Below are 15,927 nucleotides of genomic sequence, written 5' to 3'. Positions count from 1 at the left end.
TTTTTCATTTCTTTGCTTTTTGGGGTCTTCAGCAAGTATGTTTTATGTATAGCCAAGCCAGCTGCTTCCTGAAGCTTTTCTGTGCATTAGTTTTCAAAGCACTTAAAGGTTTTACTGGGGATGGGATTAGAAAAGAATTAGGTATGGGGACCCAAGATGTGTAAATAAGGACTTGCAAAAACAAACAGAACCTGTCAGCAGCTATCCATAAACCTTATGTTCTAGGATCAAATGCATTAAAAGTGTATTGTGTACATGAAGGACAGCCCAGCACTACACTTTTCTTCCCTCCTCTTGATCCGAGTGTCCTTGGGATAAGCTTTCAGTTATAACATGAACAACAGCTTCAATAATCTGTTACAGAAAGTCTTTGCAGAATTTACCCCTACTAAATTTTATATATCAATCATTAATTAAAAGAACTGGTTAAGAAAACACTGAGTTCAATTTCAAAAGGCTTATTAAATATTTACAAAGATAAATCATACAAAATCTACACAGAAAATTCAAACTAAATTCATTTTCACAACACTGGACCATCTACTTTCAGAACAGACAGGCATTCATGACCCATTTTTAAATGCAACCCTGATTTGAACATTATTGCCAGCTGTTTTCTTAACTGTTTTGTTAAACAAGCTAGAAAAAAAAACTACTCACACTTCATGTTTTTGCAAACATCAAATTGCACCCAAAATGTCAGTTTGCATTTTCTAAAGTTTCTAGTCCTTATGGTTTCAGAAATAACCTTGAAAATGGAAACACTAAACAAATACCATTATGCCTCCCCGAGACCAAAGACAGCCTAAAATATTTACCTCACATGTGTGAGTCCCTATTTATCTGAATAAGGGGCTCCTGGATTGTGGAATATGGCACTTTTCTTACATGTCACCATATTCTCGCAACTACATGCTCAGGGCTGTATTTTTTTTTTTTAATCTCCCTTACCAAAACTCTTGTTCTCCGACTAAGAATCAGAACCCAGACCACGCTTACTATGTTGTCCCCTCACATGAGGGAGCAGCAGCTGTGCAGAACCAAAAAGAAACCCACCTTGCATTAAGAACAAAACTGAGGTTAACGACCTTAATGAAACAGATCATAAGCATATTCAGGCAAAGAGAAGAGCCCTGCTCACAACCAGGCGTGTGCATATTTGGGTGAAGGCAGAGCACAGTAAGTCTGAGACAGGCTGCTTAGAAAACAGTTTTAAAAAAAAAAAGCATGAAACATTCAAAATCAATGAGAAATGTAGTAAGGTATTCCCCATTAGTGCTTGCATGAACATACCCAGCTAAAAGAGAAAATGACATTTCAGTGGCAGAATTAATACTCTGGGAGAATTTACAGTTTATTGTCATGGAATCTGATCCTCTGTGTCACGCTACTTGGGACTATGAACACTAAGTTCCATCAGAAATAACTAGAGATTTTTGGAAGCAGTTTTTCAGTAAAGGTGAACATTTTAAAAGGTATACTTACTTATCATCCCTTTCTAGGCATTTTACCAGAATTGGTAAAATTCCAGATTTTATTAAGTCATCAATAGGTGGATTTCTGTCACTAGATAGGAGTTTTCTGTGAAATTAAATGTGAAAGTAAAATAAGTAACTTTCATCAGGAAAAATGTGTAGAAAGTATATTTCTGTGCCTTTTACTTATTTTTACCTTGCAGCTTGGACAGCACTCAGCTGGATCACTGGGTTGTCACTTGTGGCATTCTGAAAAGGAAAACAGTAAAAACTAAAAATGCACAGAACAAGCACTTGTAATTAAAAAAAATTTAAACATAACATACCTGCAGTATAGCTTCTAGTGTTACATTTTGCTTGAAAAGAAAAAGAAATTGTTTTAGTAATTTTGTTGCTAAATAAAATAGACTTTTAAAACATTTAATACAATCAAACTGATTTTAACAAAGCATATCAGGTCATAATTTTGTTTTCAAATAACTGCAAGACAGAGTGTTAAAGTAAGAACTGAATACAATGTTTTAAAATACCACCGCCAAGATTTTGAAAATAATTCCAGAATCAAGGAACTTACTGCTTTGAAGTCAGCATCAACATCAGAGTCTTCTAAGCTTTCTTCTTGAGGAACATTTCTTTTTTTCAAAAGATGTTCATCTCTCTTGTTCTGGGAAAGAATGTTGAAAAATAAAGACATTTAATTTTTATCAGTAGAGGGTGATGATATAATGTCACCTTTCTAAATAAGAGTTTAGATAAGACTGCTTTCAGAAAGTCACTTTTATCTCCACATAGAATTCAGAGTATTTCCATTTCAGCTATAAGAATCTTGGAGCTTGCAAAACACAGACAAAACTACTGCAATCCACGACATTAAAACAAATTAAGTATCAATTTTCTAACAGAAACTTACAAAACAAATAGATTTGCATGACTTTAACATTTAGCAGCACATAGAAATTATTTTCCAGTGTAAGATTAATTTGCAGATAAAACTCCTTCAAAGTTCCCTGGTTATCTAAATTACTTGTTTCAATCTTGTGCGTAAATTAGCATGCTCCCAAGATACTGACCTTTGTAATATTCCCCACTCACTCACATTGTCAGCCTAGTCTGACTTAAATCACCCTCCAACCTTAGCTCCTTTGAGGAACTACTAAATGCAACAAAAAAATGCCTTTTCGGTGGTAAAGTACCCATTTTGCATTTGTAGCTTGCTTAATTAGAATACTTGACCAGATAAAGCCTTAATTAAAAAAGGTAATCAAATGAATATTTCTGACTGCATGCAGATGCACTTTTCTGTAAATTTAAAATGTCTTATTATTATTCCAAATGTATAAAGCAGTATTTTCCAAATTTTAGACAAGATATCTGTCTTTTGTTTGATATATGTAGATGTATGATCAAAGATTGAGATGGCAACAGGAGATGATACAGCGTGTATATTTGAATACTTTTCTTACAAGCGCATTAAGATTTCAATTTCCAATGAAGCAAAAAAATGACAAGGAGAATCAAAGCTACACCACCAAAAAAACCCCAACCTATTATATTAGTAATGAAAGGCAGACTTCTCAGTTCCCAAACAATTATCTGTTAGACAAACAGTACTAACTATAGATATTGTACTAGTCATGCCTTGCTCTTGATGTATAAAGAAAACCCTCTAAACAAAATCATGTTTCGAAGTCTCCAATATTTCATTTTATTATATGTTAGAAAAAACAAGCAACTTCAGACTCAGAATTTCTGAGACTGGGTCACGGTTTAGACACTTGAAAAATAGAATTTAAAACAACTTTTCCAGCCTTGGTTTGAAAGGCTCCCAAGCAATATATTAATATTTTTCAGATAAGAGAATGCTAAAACAAAAAACAAGCAGCAAATTAAATAGCCCTTTAATGCAGGAGAACAGATTCCAGCAACCTAGCATAGTTTAATTTTTGTCAAGCCTGCATGCAGAAACTACATCCTCAAATAACACACGAGATCACCTAGATTAGCCCCGGCGGCACCTCTGGGGCTGCAGCTACAAGAGAGCACCACGACCAGGGCAGAACGCCCAGCCCGGCCACGCAGACAAGCATGGAAGGTATTTTGTTGTTGAGCCTCTCTGGAGAGAGGGAAGATGGAAATAAGCAGGCAGTTAAATGCTGAGAAAATGTGTGTTATACAGGCAAACTGTATCAGGTAGAGGTGATTCACAGGATGGATTGACCATAAACACTTATCCCGGGTGAAGCAGCCCCTTCCTGCCTTGGACAAACGGCTCCTACCCGTGGGCAGCTGTGCCATTAGGGCAAAACAAGGCAGGATCAAGAAAAGGGGCTGACACTGGAGGAACATCTTAACATCTTCAGTCCTACTGTCCTTCTCTTCCTACCCAGAGACATCTTTGCATTTCACAGCCACCAGTGAGTACATATCTGCATGAATGTACGGGGGAAATACTCAGTTATTAGGGCAGCATATGCTCCTCTAGCAGTCACTCCCTGTCTATAGAAAAGGTACAGCCTGAATGAATTGGGGTCTTAGTGCAGAACTGGCTCAAGTTCGAATTGCCTGTTGGAGCAAGTTAAATGATTCAAACTAAATAAATTATTTGGAAGGCCTGAGCTTCCCTATCACTAGCAACACAAGCTACTGTGGTACAAGGGTAGAGTTCTCAGATTTTGTTCTTCCTAAACTGTTTGGTTTAGGATTTGGGTTGAATTCTCTGAATCTCATCCTCATAAAATTCAGGAAAAAAGCTTTACAGGGATTTTGTAAGACATGCTTGTTGTAAGAATTGTTATCCACACTGATTCAGCTGGTGATATTTGTTTGTTATTCAAACAAATGATTTGATATCAGTGGTGCTCAGCTATCTGTTTTGCAACATCTTGCAATGAAGACAGGTGACCTTTACTTCTAAATTTCTGTTAAAAAAGCTTTTTAGATGCAGACCGCTTCCAGATTCTTTGATTCAAAAGATGATGCAACACCTAGAATAATCAAGTATTTAACAAACATTAACTGGCTATTTTTATTGAAATTATTGAAATGGCGGATGTCATTGCTAAGCCACTCTCAATCATCTTTGAAAGGTCATGGAGAACAGGAGAGGTGCCTGAGGACTGGAAGAAAGCCAATGTCACCCCAGTCTTCAAAAAGGGCAAGAAGGAGGACCCAGGGAACTACAGGCCAGTCAGCCTCACCTGCATCCCTGGAAAGGTGATGGAGCAGCTCGTCCTGGAGGCCATCTCCAAGCATGTGGAGGAAAGGGAGGTGATCAGGAGTAGTCAGCATGGCTTCACCAAGGGGAAATCATGCTTAACCAATCTGATAGCCTTCTATGATGGAATGACTGCCTGGGTAGATGAGGGGAGAGCAGTGGATGGTGTCTACCTAGACTTCAGCAAGGCTTTCGACACTGTCTCCCATAACATCCTCATAGACAAGCTCAGGAAGTGTGGGTTAGATGAGTGGACAGTGAGGTGGATTGAGAACTGGCTGAATGGCAGAGCTCAGAGAGTTGTGATCAGTGGCACAGAGTCTAGTTGGAGGCCTGTGGCTAGCGGTGTCCCCCACGGGTCAGTCCTGGGTCCAGCCCTGTTCAGCTTCTTCATCAGTGACCTGGATGAAGGGACAGAGTGCACCCTCAGCAAGTTTGCTGACGATACAAAATTGGGAGGAGTGGCTGATATGCCAGAGGGTTGTGCCGCCATTCAGAGGGACCTGGACAGGCTGGAGAGGTGGGTGGAGAGGAACCTCCTGAAGTTCAACAAAGGCAAGTGCAGGGTCCTGCACCTAGGGAGGAATAACCCCAGTCACCAGTACAGGTTGGGGGTTGACCTGCTGGAAAGCAGCTCTGCCGAGAAGGACCTGGGAGTGCTGCTGGACACCAAGTTAAGCATGAGCCAGCAATGTGCCCTTGTGGCCAAGAAGGCCAATGGGATCCTGGGGTGCATCAGGAAGAGTGTTGCCAGCAGGCCGAGGGAGGTGATTCTCCCCCTCTACTCAGCCCTGCTGAGGCCACATCTGCAGTACTGCGTCCAGTTCTGGGCTCCCCAGTACAAGAGGGATGTGGCACTACTGGAGCAAGTCCAGCCAAGGGCTACAAAGATGATTAGGGGACTGGAGCATCTCTCTTACGAGGAAAGACTGAGAGAGCTGGGCCTGTTTAGCCTGGAGAAGAGAAGGCTGAGAGGAGATCTTATCAACGTGTACAAGTATCTGAAGGGAGGGTGTCGAGAGGATGGGGCCAGACTCTTTTCAGTGGTGCCGAGCGACAGGACACGAGGCAACAGGCACAAACTGAAGCACAGACGCTTCCATCTGAACATGAGGAAAAACTTCTTCACTGTGAGGGTGACAGAGCACTGGAACAGGTTGCCCAGAGAGGTTGTGGAGTCTCCTTCTCTGGAGATATTCAAAACGCGCCTGGATGCAATCCTGTGCAATGTGCTCTAGGTGATCCTGCTTGAGCAGGGGGGTTGGACTAGATGATCTCCAGAAGTCCCTTCCAACCTCAACCATTCTGTGATTCTGTGATAAATGAAAATTCTAGTTAGGAGATGTCACCTTATCACATATCTTATTTCAAATTTCTTCCCTTGGTGAAATAACAGTAACTTTTTTTTTTTTTTTTTGAGTTCAAATGGTAGATTCTCCCATTTAGGTGTTTTTTCATACCACTGTATTGGCAAATTCTCTACCAGGGAATCCTTTGGCCTTAAGGAACTGTCCCCATATTAGGGGAGAGAAAAACTGTACGCCACTGTTCCACATAGCTCCACACAGAAGCATCTATGCTGACACAGCACAGATGCAACTCAGAGCAATATTAGCTTAGACTGAAATCCATCCAAAATGTGGAGGGTATGCAAGAGTCATTTAAAGTCACATTTACTTCACTCCTATCATAAAAGAAAACAGAGAAATAAGGCCAAAGTCTTCTCAATTGCATTGACATTAAATAGACACCATCCATTCACAATGATAACCACACTATTAAAATGTGTAAGAATATTCGACATTCACATACATGTGGATTGCATCTATATCTACCGCACATCTATATCTACTTCCATGCTCAATATTTTTCCTAACAAACCAAGCCAAAAAGATACTAACCAGAAATAGTTAAAGAACTTACGAAAACCACATCATGCAATTTCTAGCTTGGAAGGACAAGAAGTTTTTGGATGCAAAAAGAAAAGTCACACTGTAACAATCATGGTACTGGATGTGAATCCCACCATAGACATGCACATCTCTTCAACATACCCAATTAGATTATACTGAGTGTAAGTGTTCACCAGGGTTGTGCCTCTATAACAGAGTGCAACATAACAGCTATGGTAACCAGTTACTCCAGAAATCAAGAATAAGGTTGCATCTTGAGATCTTCTCTCAAACATCCTGAAATTCCAGGATGGTAACAGCTGGAATACAGCTGCGAATACAGAGAATACAGCTGGAATAAAGTGAAAAGCCCATTGTGGGTGACTAAACAGCATCTTTGCAGAATGGCAGAAATGAGCTGCATGGCCTTTATCAGCCAAGCAGCTGGAAATCACCTTCTCATAAGCACCAGACATTATGTCTATGGCATATTATTAGACAAAGTAATGGGTTATTCTTCAAGACGTGTGTTTCCTGTTTATTCACACTGAATGTACTTATATACAAGTACTGTTAACTGAAATATTTTGCTTGAGTAGTACCTAGAGGGGCAAGAACAAGTTCTTTCTGCCACTACATGTTGCTTGCGGTCATAAAATGGGTGGTGGATAGCCTTCATTCGAAGTTCTTCTCATTCTCCAATTCCCTAGAAATCGTTCAGGGACTCAGAGAGGGAAGGATGGTGGGTTGTGAATGTACACATAGTTACAGAAGAACAGTTAGAAATAACCTGTGTCTCCTTAAAGCAATTGTCTATATGTACCTTGACGCCATGGGTATCCCCCAATAGTACTCCTCACAAAAACACCATTTAACTAGAGGAGTGTCCTATGAGTCCCTAGATACACACACACTGAAGGACTACTCTCCCAGTGGCAGGAGCATGCTGAGAAATGTCATGCTGGTGAAAGCAAAAACAGAGCTCCAGGTAACAACTCTGCAGATATCAGGAATGGAGACAGCCCCCTGGGAGGCCACTGATCTTGCCTCAGCTGTGACCAAGTGCGCTCTAGTTGTCACAGGCTGTTCTACCTTTGCAATTTGATAACAGAAACTTAAGCAGTCAATTATCCAGTGAAATAGTTTCTGCATCAGAAAAGCCAATTTCTGAGAATTTGAGGGGATGGACTTGAAGAGGCAAAGAGCCTTCTTGAGTGGTCCTGTCCTGTCAATATAAAAAGCCAAAGCCCACCTAAAATCCAAGATGCATAAGGCAGCAAGGCCCTGGAAGCAACATAAGTTAGAAAGGATCACAGGCAGGATCCTGGCTAAAATCATTATAATCTTCAGAAGGAACTTTAGGATGGATCGAAAAATTTAGAAATTTGTCTCTACAGAACATAGCATATGAAAGTCCTGCTGCCGCAAGAGATCGAGTCTCCCTCGGCCAATGTGTTAGCTGACAAGCAAGTCATCTTCTTCAGAAAGCAAAGAAGGTAACAAAGAAACGTTTCAAACTCTGCCGCAATGAAGATACATAGCCTAGGTTTAAACTTCACTATGAGAAGGGGTCCATTGACAAGAGGAAAACGGCATCAGACTCATTAGAAATCTCAGAGTGGTAAGATCAGGTAACACTGAAAAACCTTCTATTTACAGCTGCAGATTAAAGGCCACAAGATGCACCTTAACTAAGCTAATCAAGAGCCTGGTTCACCTCTTTTCCAGGAAATTAGTTAATTGCTCCATAGGGAGCCTTTTATACGTGCATACCCAACTGTCCAATTCCCTTGGCAACATGAATATGCCTAAGAGAATGTTTCCTAATGTTAAGAAAATAAGCAGGAATGAGCACGTATGTTCTAATGCAAAGCCTTTCTGCCCTTCTTAACTGTAAGAGAGAGAACTGAATTTCACAGGATGTAACTGACCACAGTGTCACACTAGAATTTCTGGGAACACAGGCAACATTTTCAGGCTGCTGGTCAAATGGTACAAGGAGCTCCAGGAAAAATGACATTGGTCAGGGCAAATCAGAGCTAGCAGGAATGTTCCTGCAGCTACTCACCATCTACAGATGGTTGGGCTGAAAAGCAATTGGTAAGAAGGTATCCAGAAGAGGATCAAGAGGAGCTGCTACAGGGGCGTGGAGCAGAGGGATTCCACTTCATAGTGAGAAGTGCTAATAAATACTTACTGAGCAAAGCTATTATTAATTAGCATTTGTTACTAAGTCAAAGTGGCCATAGAACCCTCCAGTTCAAAAAAAGGGCTCTTAGGCTATTTGAAACAGTCCTGCCTATGTGCACTCCCATGAAAAAAGTAAAAGAGCATGATTTGCAACTTGGCATGACCTTAAAATGCTTGCATTTTGTCATATGATGACAAACTCAAAAATTTCTGCCTAAATCATAGCACCCACCTCTTCTATAGACTCCTGCAGTGAAATCAAGGACAAATCAGCATGCCTGGATATAACTGCTCTGTCCAAAGACTAATGAGAGAGATCTTTCAAAGGGAGAGGCATCAGTCTGGAATCCCTGAAGGGTAAGACCTTGCCACTGAAGAAACTAAGCAGGTCTTCTCCTTCGAAAGGGAAGATGCTCAATCACCAACTGAACTAACCCTGGCAAATCTAAGATCTATACACTACAAAATCTTTACAGGATTAAAGAATAGTCAACATGTGACAGATGATGCATGGTATGTACAATAAAGTTCGAGTTTGTAAACAGCAGCTGACTACTGGTTATGAGCTTATTAACATTCTGGTAGAAATTACACTGCAACAGCCTACAGATGTTTCCATATGAACAACAGGATCATGGATATACATGCCTGGCAAAAAAGCTAAATAGTTAGAAACAACAGTAATGACACCATGAGTGCACTTTCTCATCCAGTGTGACGATCCACTTTAGTGTCCTTGATGACAGCCATCCATCCTGTTTGCTTCACTGGCAGTGGGAAAGTTAGGCTGCATGAACAGTAAGTACGCAAATCCTGCAGACTCCTGGTACTTCTTGTTTACCTTCTTGGATGAGGGCCACAGGATTCAAAAACTGCCAATCAATGCAAACAGGCTTGAAAAGCAACATGATTAACAGAAGGAACACTCTCATGGGGAAAGAGGATGTCCATCAAGCTACATGTTGTATTTTGCTTAGTACTATAGGACAGGACAAATGGGATACAATAATGGATCTGTGAAGGGCTGCTAAAAAATATAAATTTATACATGCTTTTCAGCATTTAACACATGGGAAAAATCTGTGATGCTTCTGTCCTGCCTCTGTTGAGAAGATTTAAGGTCAAAAGTGAAAAGAAATGAACAAAATACCTTTGCCTTCAGGTAACAAACACATCTATTGAATATTTATCCAGGTCAAGGAAAGATCTAGGAACTCAGCTGCTGATAGGAAGAAACTCTTTTGGCACCAAAGTTAAGATATTACATTTGTGTTCTCTGGAAACAAACAAGAGGACTTAAAAATATCTCAGCACTAAAAATTGGAGTGATAGCCAGCATTAGCTATAATCATAGATGACAATGACTAGTGGGGCTCTTACCTCTGCTCATATATTCTAGGAAAGATCAAAGGGACAAACCAAGAACAGAGTTACATCCAGATTTCCTGGACACCCCTTTTAAACTACTGCTGTTGTGACAGAATGAGCTGTGCTGAACTTCTATGTTTCACTTATGCCTAATTTTCAATTTTGTTTTGGGGGATGAGAACATCTCCCACAGTCCATCATGAAGGAAAATAAATGCCTGCCCCTCCAACCTCACAGTGGTAAAGGAATGTTCTGAAAATATCTTTGAATATCCTCTTAATGAAAGTTTTCTTAGGTCAACTATCCAACTTGAGCAGACTTCTATTAACAGTTCTTGGATACGAGCCTGGGGAAAGATTCAGTTACCTTAATGGTCAGGAAAGGACTATTAGTGGGCTTTACCCACCCTCTCATAACTCGTTAACATCTAGATATTTACAAGCAAGACAACTGAAAAACCAACAAAAAGCTTTGAAATGATGACACAGAAATCATGGATAGCAGCATATCCTCTGGCCATCAAGCATATAAGGAGGTTCTCCAAGAACTCTGAAAACATGCAGCAGAATAAAATAAAGCATAACTGTACAGGCAGATGACAGAGTGGAGTTAATGCAAGGTGAACCTTAACATAATGAAAGGAGAGTACTATAAATAGTCAATGATCTTCAGAAGGGAAAAAACTGGGCCCTACCTCTTGTCTGGCTGCTCAGTTAGATGGTTAAACTATGATGAACAAACCTTTTAATATACATCCCATGCATCTGGATATGCTAGCTTTATCTACAGAAGCCCCTCTACAGCACTTTACTTAATGTAACATACAGAGCCTTTGGTTTGAATGACTCACTTCATCACAGTACTGCAAGATCAGGAGATGAATCGGTAGTTCAGTGGACACCATTGGCAAATACGTCAGATATAACCATGTCAATAACAAGTACGGATACAACAACTTTACATCTCTTGAATTCATAATTCACACAAAAAAACAATGAAAGCTGTGGGCAGAAAGCCTCTTTCAAATAGCAGAGGATGAAGTCAGGCAATAATCCTAGGACCATATCTCAGACATTTTTGCTGGCCCTTGCTTGTCTGGGAGAATTAATCTACTCCAGGAATTCAGTTTCCCTCCTTGCTCCTTTCCTTCCAAAAATTGTGGCACAAACTAAAAAATCTCTGAAAGGAACATTTATAACAAGCTGCCTATCCAGGAAGTGTGGTCTTTTTTGATCCCCAGATGACGAACAGCCCTTAAATTGTACCCCTAACAGTAGCTACATGTCCACAACTTGACAGCTTCCTACCAGAGATGATAAAGCAACCATCAGCATGGTACCATAGCAAAAATGTCTACTGTTTAACAGTCCTGTAAAGGTCTGGAAGCTGTAGAAAGGCGGCACAGGTCAATCTGATGATCCAGCAATTCACAGGCAACAAAATGGTATTCTAAATCTTTACAGAACTAGCCCCTTGCATCTGAAGATGGTCTGACAGATTTCAAGTCTGTCCTTCACGTAGAGACTTCAGCTACAGATGAGTGGCTTGAAGGAGAAAGGCAACTTTTCCACATTTGAGTTCTGCTACCTCACCTTTGTGACAAGGGACAGCAGGGTCACCACCTCCCTGTTTGGCTAGAACACATCCTTCTCAGAAAGTATGTTCACTGAAAATTAGTAGTTGAATACATAGACACCAACATGTCTCGCAAGAGCCCCAAGCACAGTTTTATCTTTACAGATTATCTACCTTAACTGGCTCCAATCTTTGCAAAAGCATGTTCTTACTAAACTGGGTTCAAACAAGGCTCCAAGGAATTTATCTTTAAGTGAACGCATGAAGTTTCTTCATAGTCTTTTCAACTGGGTTTTCAGATGAACAGGTTGAGGATATAATTCTTCACCTAGGGCCCCTTCTTTGAGGCAGGGTAGACATGAGTTCTTTTCCAAGAAGGTGTGCTACTAACACCGGATAGAGGAGCCTCTGCAAGAACATACCAATAGTGCTCAGGTCTCCCTGTGAGTTCTAGCTTTTTCTTTAAAGTTGGTGGACTGATATCTGAAAAATATATTTTTCAGCAAATGGAAAACCATACATTCACACTGAACCTGAGAAGACACGCAACTGAAACAGGTTTTACTATCCTAAACCTGAAGATTTGGATTCCCTGCCCCCCTCCCCCAGCCAATTCTCAGGGTTCCTGAGAATGAGAAACAGATCTCTTTCTACCCTAAGTCCCCCACAAATATGAAGACTTCGTTCTTCAAGGCTTACTACTTTATTTAGGAGATCTGAATACCGTGAGAGGGAGAAAAAAAATTCACAGCTCCTTAATTCATTACTTGCTTAATAAATAATTGCTTTGCCTTGCATCAAACTTAATTAACAATTAAAGGTTTCATACCCCCATTATGAGCTCTCAGAGGGAGCCAAGTTTGCCAAGAAAGTAAAAAATAAACACTTGTGAGATACCTGGAATTTTTTAGGATTCCCTTAGCAAGCCTGAAAGGAGGACAGCACCCTCTAGTTCTGCTGAGGTTAGTAGCAAAAGGCTTCTTCTGACTTTTGAAGGATGGCACGTAACTCAAAGATCATGTAACACTGACCCTGAAGAGGCCAGTACTTTATATTCCGGCTAAGAACTACCTTTCTTAAAGGAACAGGGTGCACAAGCACTCCAAGTGCTTTGTCCTGATAGAAAGCCAAGTGTCTAGAACTAAAAGATCTCTGAGCAATGGACTAAAAGGCTAAATTTACAAACCTGACTTGTGGATGGCTCAATTCCCCCCCCCCTTTATTTTTTTTTGAATCTTTATTCTTAGGTAGAAGGATGCAAAAATGTCTGTAACTTCTGGGGTGTTGAAACAAGCAGTGATAAGCACAGTATTCTGAACTCTTTCGAAAGCTGAAGCAGGATTTATGCCAAGGTTAGACAGCAGGTGTCTTGCACCCTTTCCCATTAGTGGAGCTAAGAAACATAGCAGCCAAATCCCTCTGTAATGGCTTTTAGGGCCAGTGTTGCACTAACAATACAGCCAAAGGCAAAAGCCTTCTTTCCGGAAATGCAGAAGTAGGTTCATTCCTGACATGTGTCAAACAAAGATCTTCAGCAAGGCCAACATAGAATAAAAAGTGCACCTGACTGGTAGGAGTGCAGGTGAGTGGCTCGCAGCCCCAGCCCCCATCTGGGCCAGGACTCTGACAGGCAACTGTTACCCACATGGCAAAGACGGCTTTGTTTGCTCAACTCCTAAACAAATACAAGTGACTGAAAAAAAAAAAAAAGTAAAGGTTCTTTCTGAAGTGCAGTGTGGTATGGAGGTAGATGAATGGAAATAACATATACCTAAAATACAGAATGCATTGCAAACACACCTTGATGTCTGTATCTCAAGGGAATGAGCATCCTACACTAATGCATGCAGAAATTGTTTATTACTGTTCAAAGCTGTGATTTTTTTTTTATTTATTCCATCTTACAAAAGAGACATGTAAGCAAATAGCTTCATCAGATACATTCATTTAACATTTATGCATAAGATCATTCAAAAGACAAACCCATGACTATGTAGTCCTTCAATCATACAGATCAAGAATATGCTCTTGATTTGCCTGTTTTCTTCAAAAGCCAGCTGTACCCGCAGCATCTGGATAGCAGGGATTAAGGGAAGACACCCCTTTGTTTTGAAGAAGCACTAGTGGATTACCAAGGGAATATCAACACTGACATTTCCTGAATTTGGCATATTCATGTTAGGTGTGCAACGTTAGCTGTAAAGATGAAAATTGAAGCAGTGATGATAACGCATCTTATCTCCACTGATGGAGCTCAATAAAACATTCCTTCACATTTCAGTTCCGATTCTGTACCAGAAGTGATAGCCTCACATCTGCCACAGCAAACCAGTTGCCCACCAGCAGCAATTCTGTTGTTGCAAATCAACAGTTCAAACACACGGCACACCTCTCATTCAAGCAGATTTCTTCTGGTGTCTGTAGTGGAAGGTGTTCTGCGAACACACAGAAGAACATGACTTCCTGTGTTCAAGAGATCTGCAGCTGCTGTTTACTCTTAATTTACAACCTGACCTACATTCAACACTCGGGCTTCTCTTAAGTGTGTAAATGAGCTGTGCAAGTGCAGTTTTTAGTGAAAAGTGACTAGTAGTTCATACACTCATTCTAATTTTCACTCGTGTTACTGGCACATGTAAGAGCCTTTCCACACAGAATAATCCATTGCTTTATCTTAAGCATATGACTTGTTCCCCACCATGCTTCTGTAACAAAATAGCCTTGAATTGTAACCTGGTATAAAAAACAACTATAAACATTAAATTAAGATTTCCACTTCGCATTGCAAAGGTCTCTCCAAAGACTGCACTTGAATACCAACATGCAGCCTCACAGTTTAACCAGTTGTATGAAGATACATTGTACTAGCTAAGCCATCTTTTACAGCATTGCAATGTTGGCAGGCATAGGCCTACCCACGTGCTATGAATGCAGCTTCTCTGTGTAGGTATCTCAGTTGTATAGCAAATTTTATGTTGAGTCACCACAGTACTTCTTAAAAGGCAGCGTCTCTGACATATCAACATAAACTTGAATAACCGATAATTAAAATATCAATTACCCAAATCTCCTTTTAGCAAAAAGCCACTAATTTCATTTTTCACTTGGTACCTTCCATTGTATGTAAAAATAGCTTTCCCCATACTTTAGTCATCTCCCAGTACTGATGGGACCAAGGTCAAGTTAAGCTACACAATACTTTTTCCAGACATGTTCAGTTAGTTCCTTTGATTGGTAAAATATGAGAACATTAAGCAATTTTTGGATGATACATGATGCTCATGTAAGTACTTAAACAAGATTTCTTCAGTCATCTGCGTCTGATAAAATTTCTTCAATTAACTCTTATACTCTCATGATGAATCTCAGAAGCACTTGTTTTGTTTTTTGATAATGCAATAAAAGACAGATGATGTTCTAGAAGAACAGAAAAATGCAAAAAAAAAAAGCCTTGTGAAAAAAAGAGTGGAAGGAACCCAGGAAAATACTAGCATAAGCTTTTTGTTACCTTCTATGCAATCAGGTGATTAAGGTGAACAAGATTTCTCAAGAACAAGTTAATCTAATTTCTGCCAACATAACTTCTATCCATAAATTCTTCACCTTGATTTTAGCAAGACTTTTGACTTCTCACTTGATTTGCAAACAATGCAAACCACAAGTTTAGATGAAATTGGATAGGTGTGCACTCCTGAGAAAGCCCTACTCAGAGAGATTATCAGTAATTCAACCGACAAACTGAAGAGATGCATCAAATAGGAATCCAGAGGGGCTTGGCCTGGCTCTGAAATATTCAAAGCACACACTTCCATCAATTCATTAATGAAAATATTAGAATATATGAGTGACATCAAGCTGGGGAAGCATACTAGGGAGCAGAACTAGAATTCAAGTCAAGAAACAGTCTGGAAAAAGCAGACGTAACTCAAAAGACAAAGAGCAATCATGTTTAAAACTTCTGCATTTACTTAAGTATGCAAATACAGAATGGCAATGACCACCCTTGTTTTGCAGTACTACAGGAAGCATCCTAAGGATATAATGGATCACAGACTGAGTATGAGTCAACAATATACTCAATATAAATAGCAATAGTGCCTTAAGAATTGTGTCTTCCACTGTGCTCAGTATCATTTAAGCCTCAACTGAGGACTACATCCTGTTTGGGCACCGCATTTTCAGAAAAATACATGCAATTTGAACTTGAGGACTA

The 15,927-nt window shown here is 40.0% G+C and overlaps 1 protein-coding gene across 2 annotated transcripts in view; it reads right to left on the bottom strand.

The window, feature by feature from the left end:
• Positions 1 to 15,927, bottom strand: part of KPNA3 (karyopherin subunit alpha 3) — a 55,501-nt gene that overhangs the window by 18,892 nt on the left and 20,682 nt on the right. For both annotated transcript variants that reach the window (XM_067291861.1, XM_013948337.2), the window contains exons 3-6: positions 2,050 to 2,139; positions 1,802 to 1,831; positions 1,672 to 1,724; positions 1,486 to 1,581 (exon numbers count right to left, since the gene is read on the bottom strand). In XM_067291861.1, the coding sequence (XP_067147962.1) occupies positions 1,486 to 1,581; positions 1,672 to 1,724; positions 1,802 to 1,831; positions 2,050 to 2,139 (269 nt within the window). The remainder of the gene's footprint in view (positions 1 to 1,485; positions 1,582 to 1,671; positions 1,725 to 1,801; positions 1,832 to 2,049; positions 2,140 to 15,927) is intronic.

This window comes from Apteryx mantelli, chromosome 1, assembly GCF_036417845.1.
Source record: "Apteryx mantelli isolate bAptMan1 chromosome 1, bAptMan1.hap1, whole genome shotgun sequence".
Lineage (NCBI taxonomy): Eukaryota > Metazoa > Chordata > Aves > Apterygiformes > Apterygidae > Apteryx > Apteryx mantelli.
This window is presented reverse-complemented; position numbering and strand designations above follow the sequence as displayed.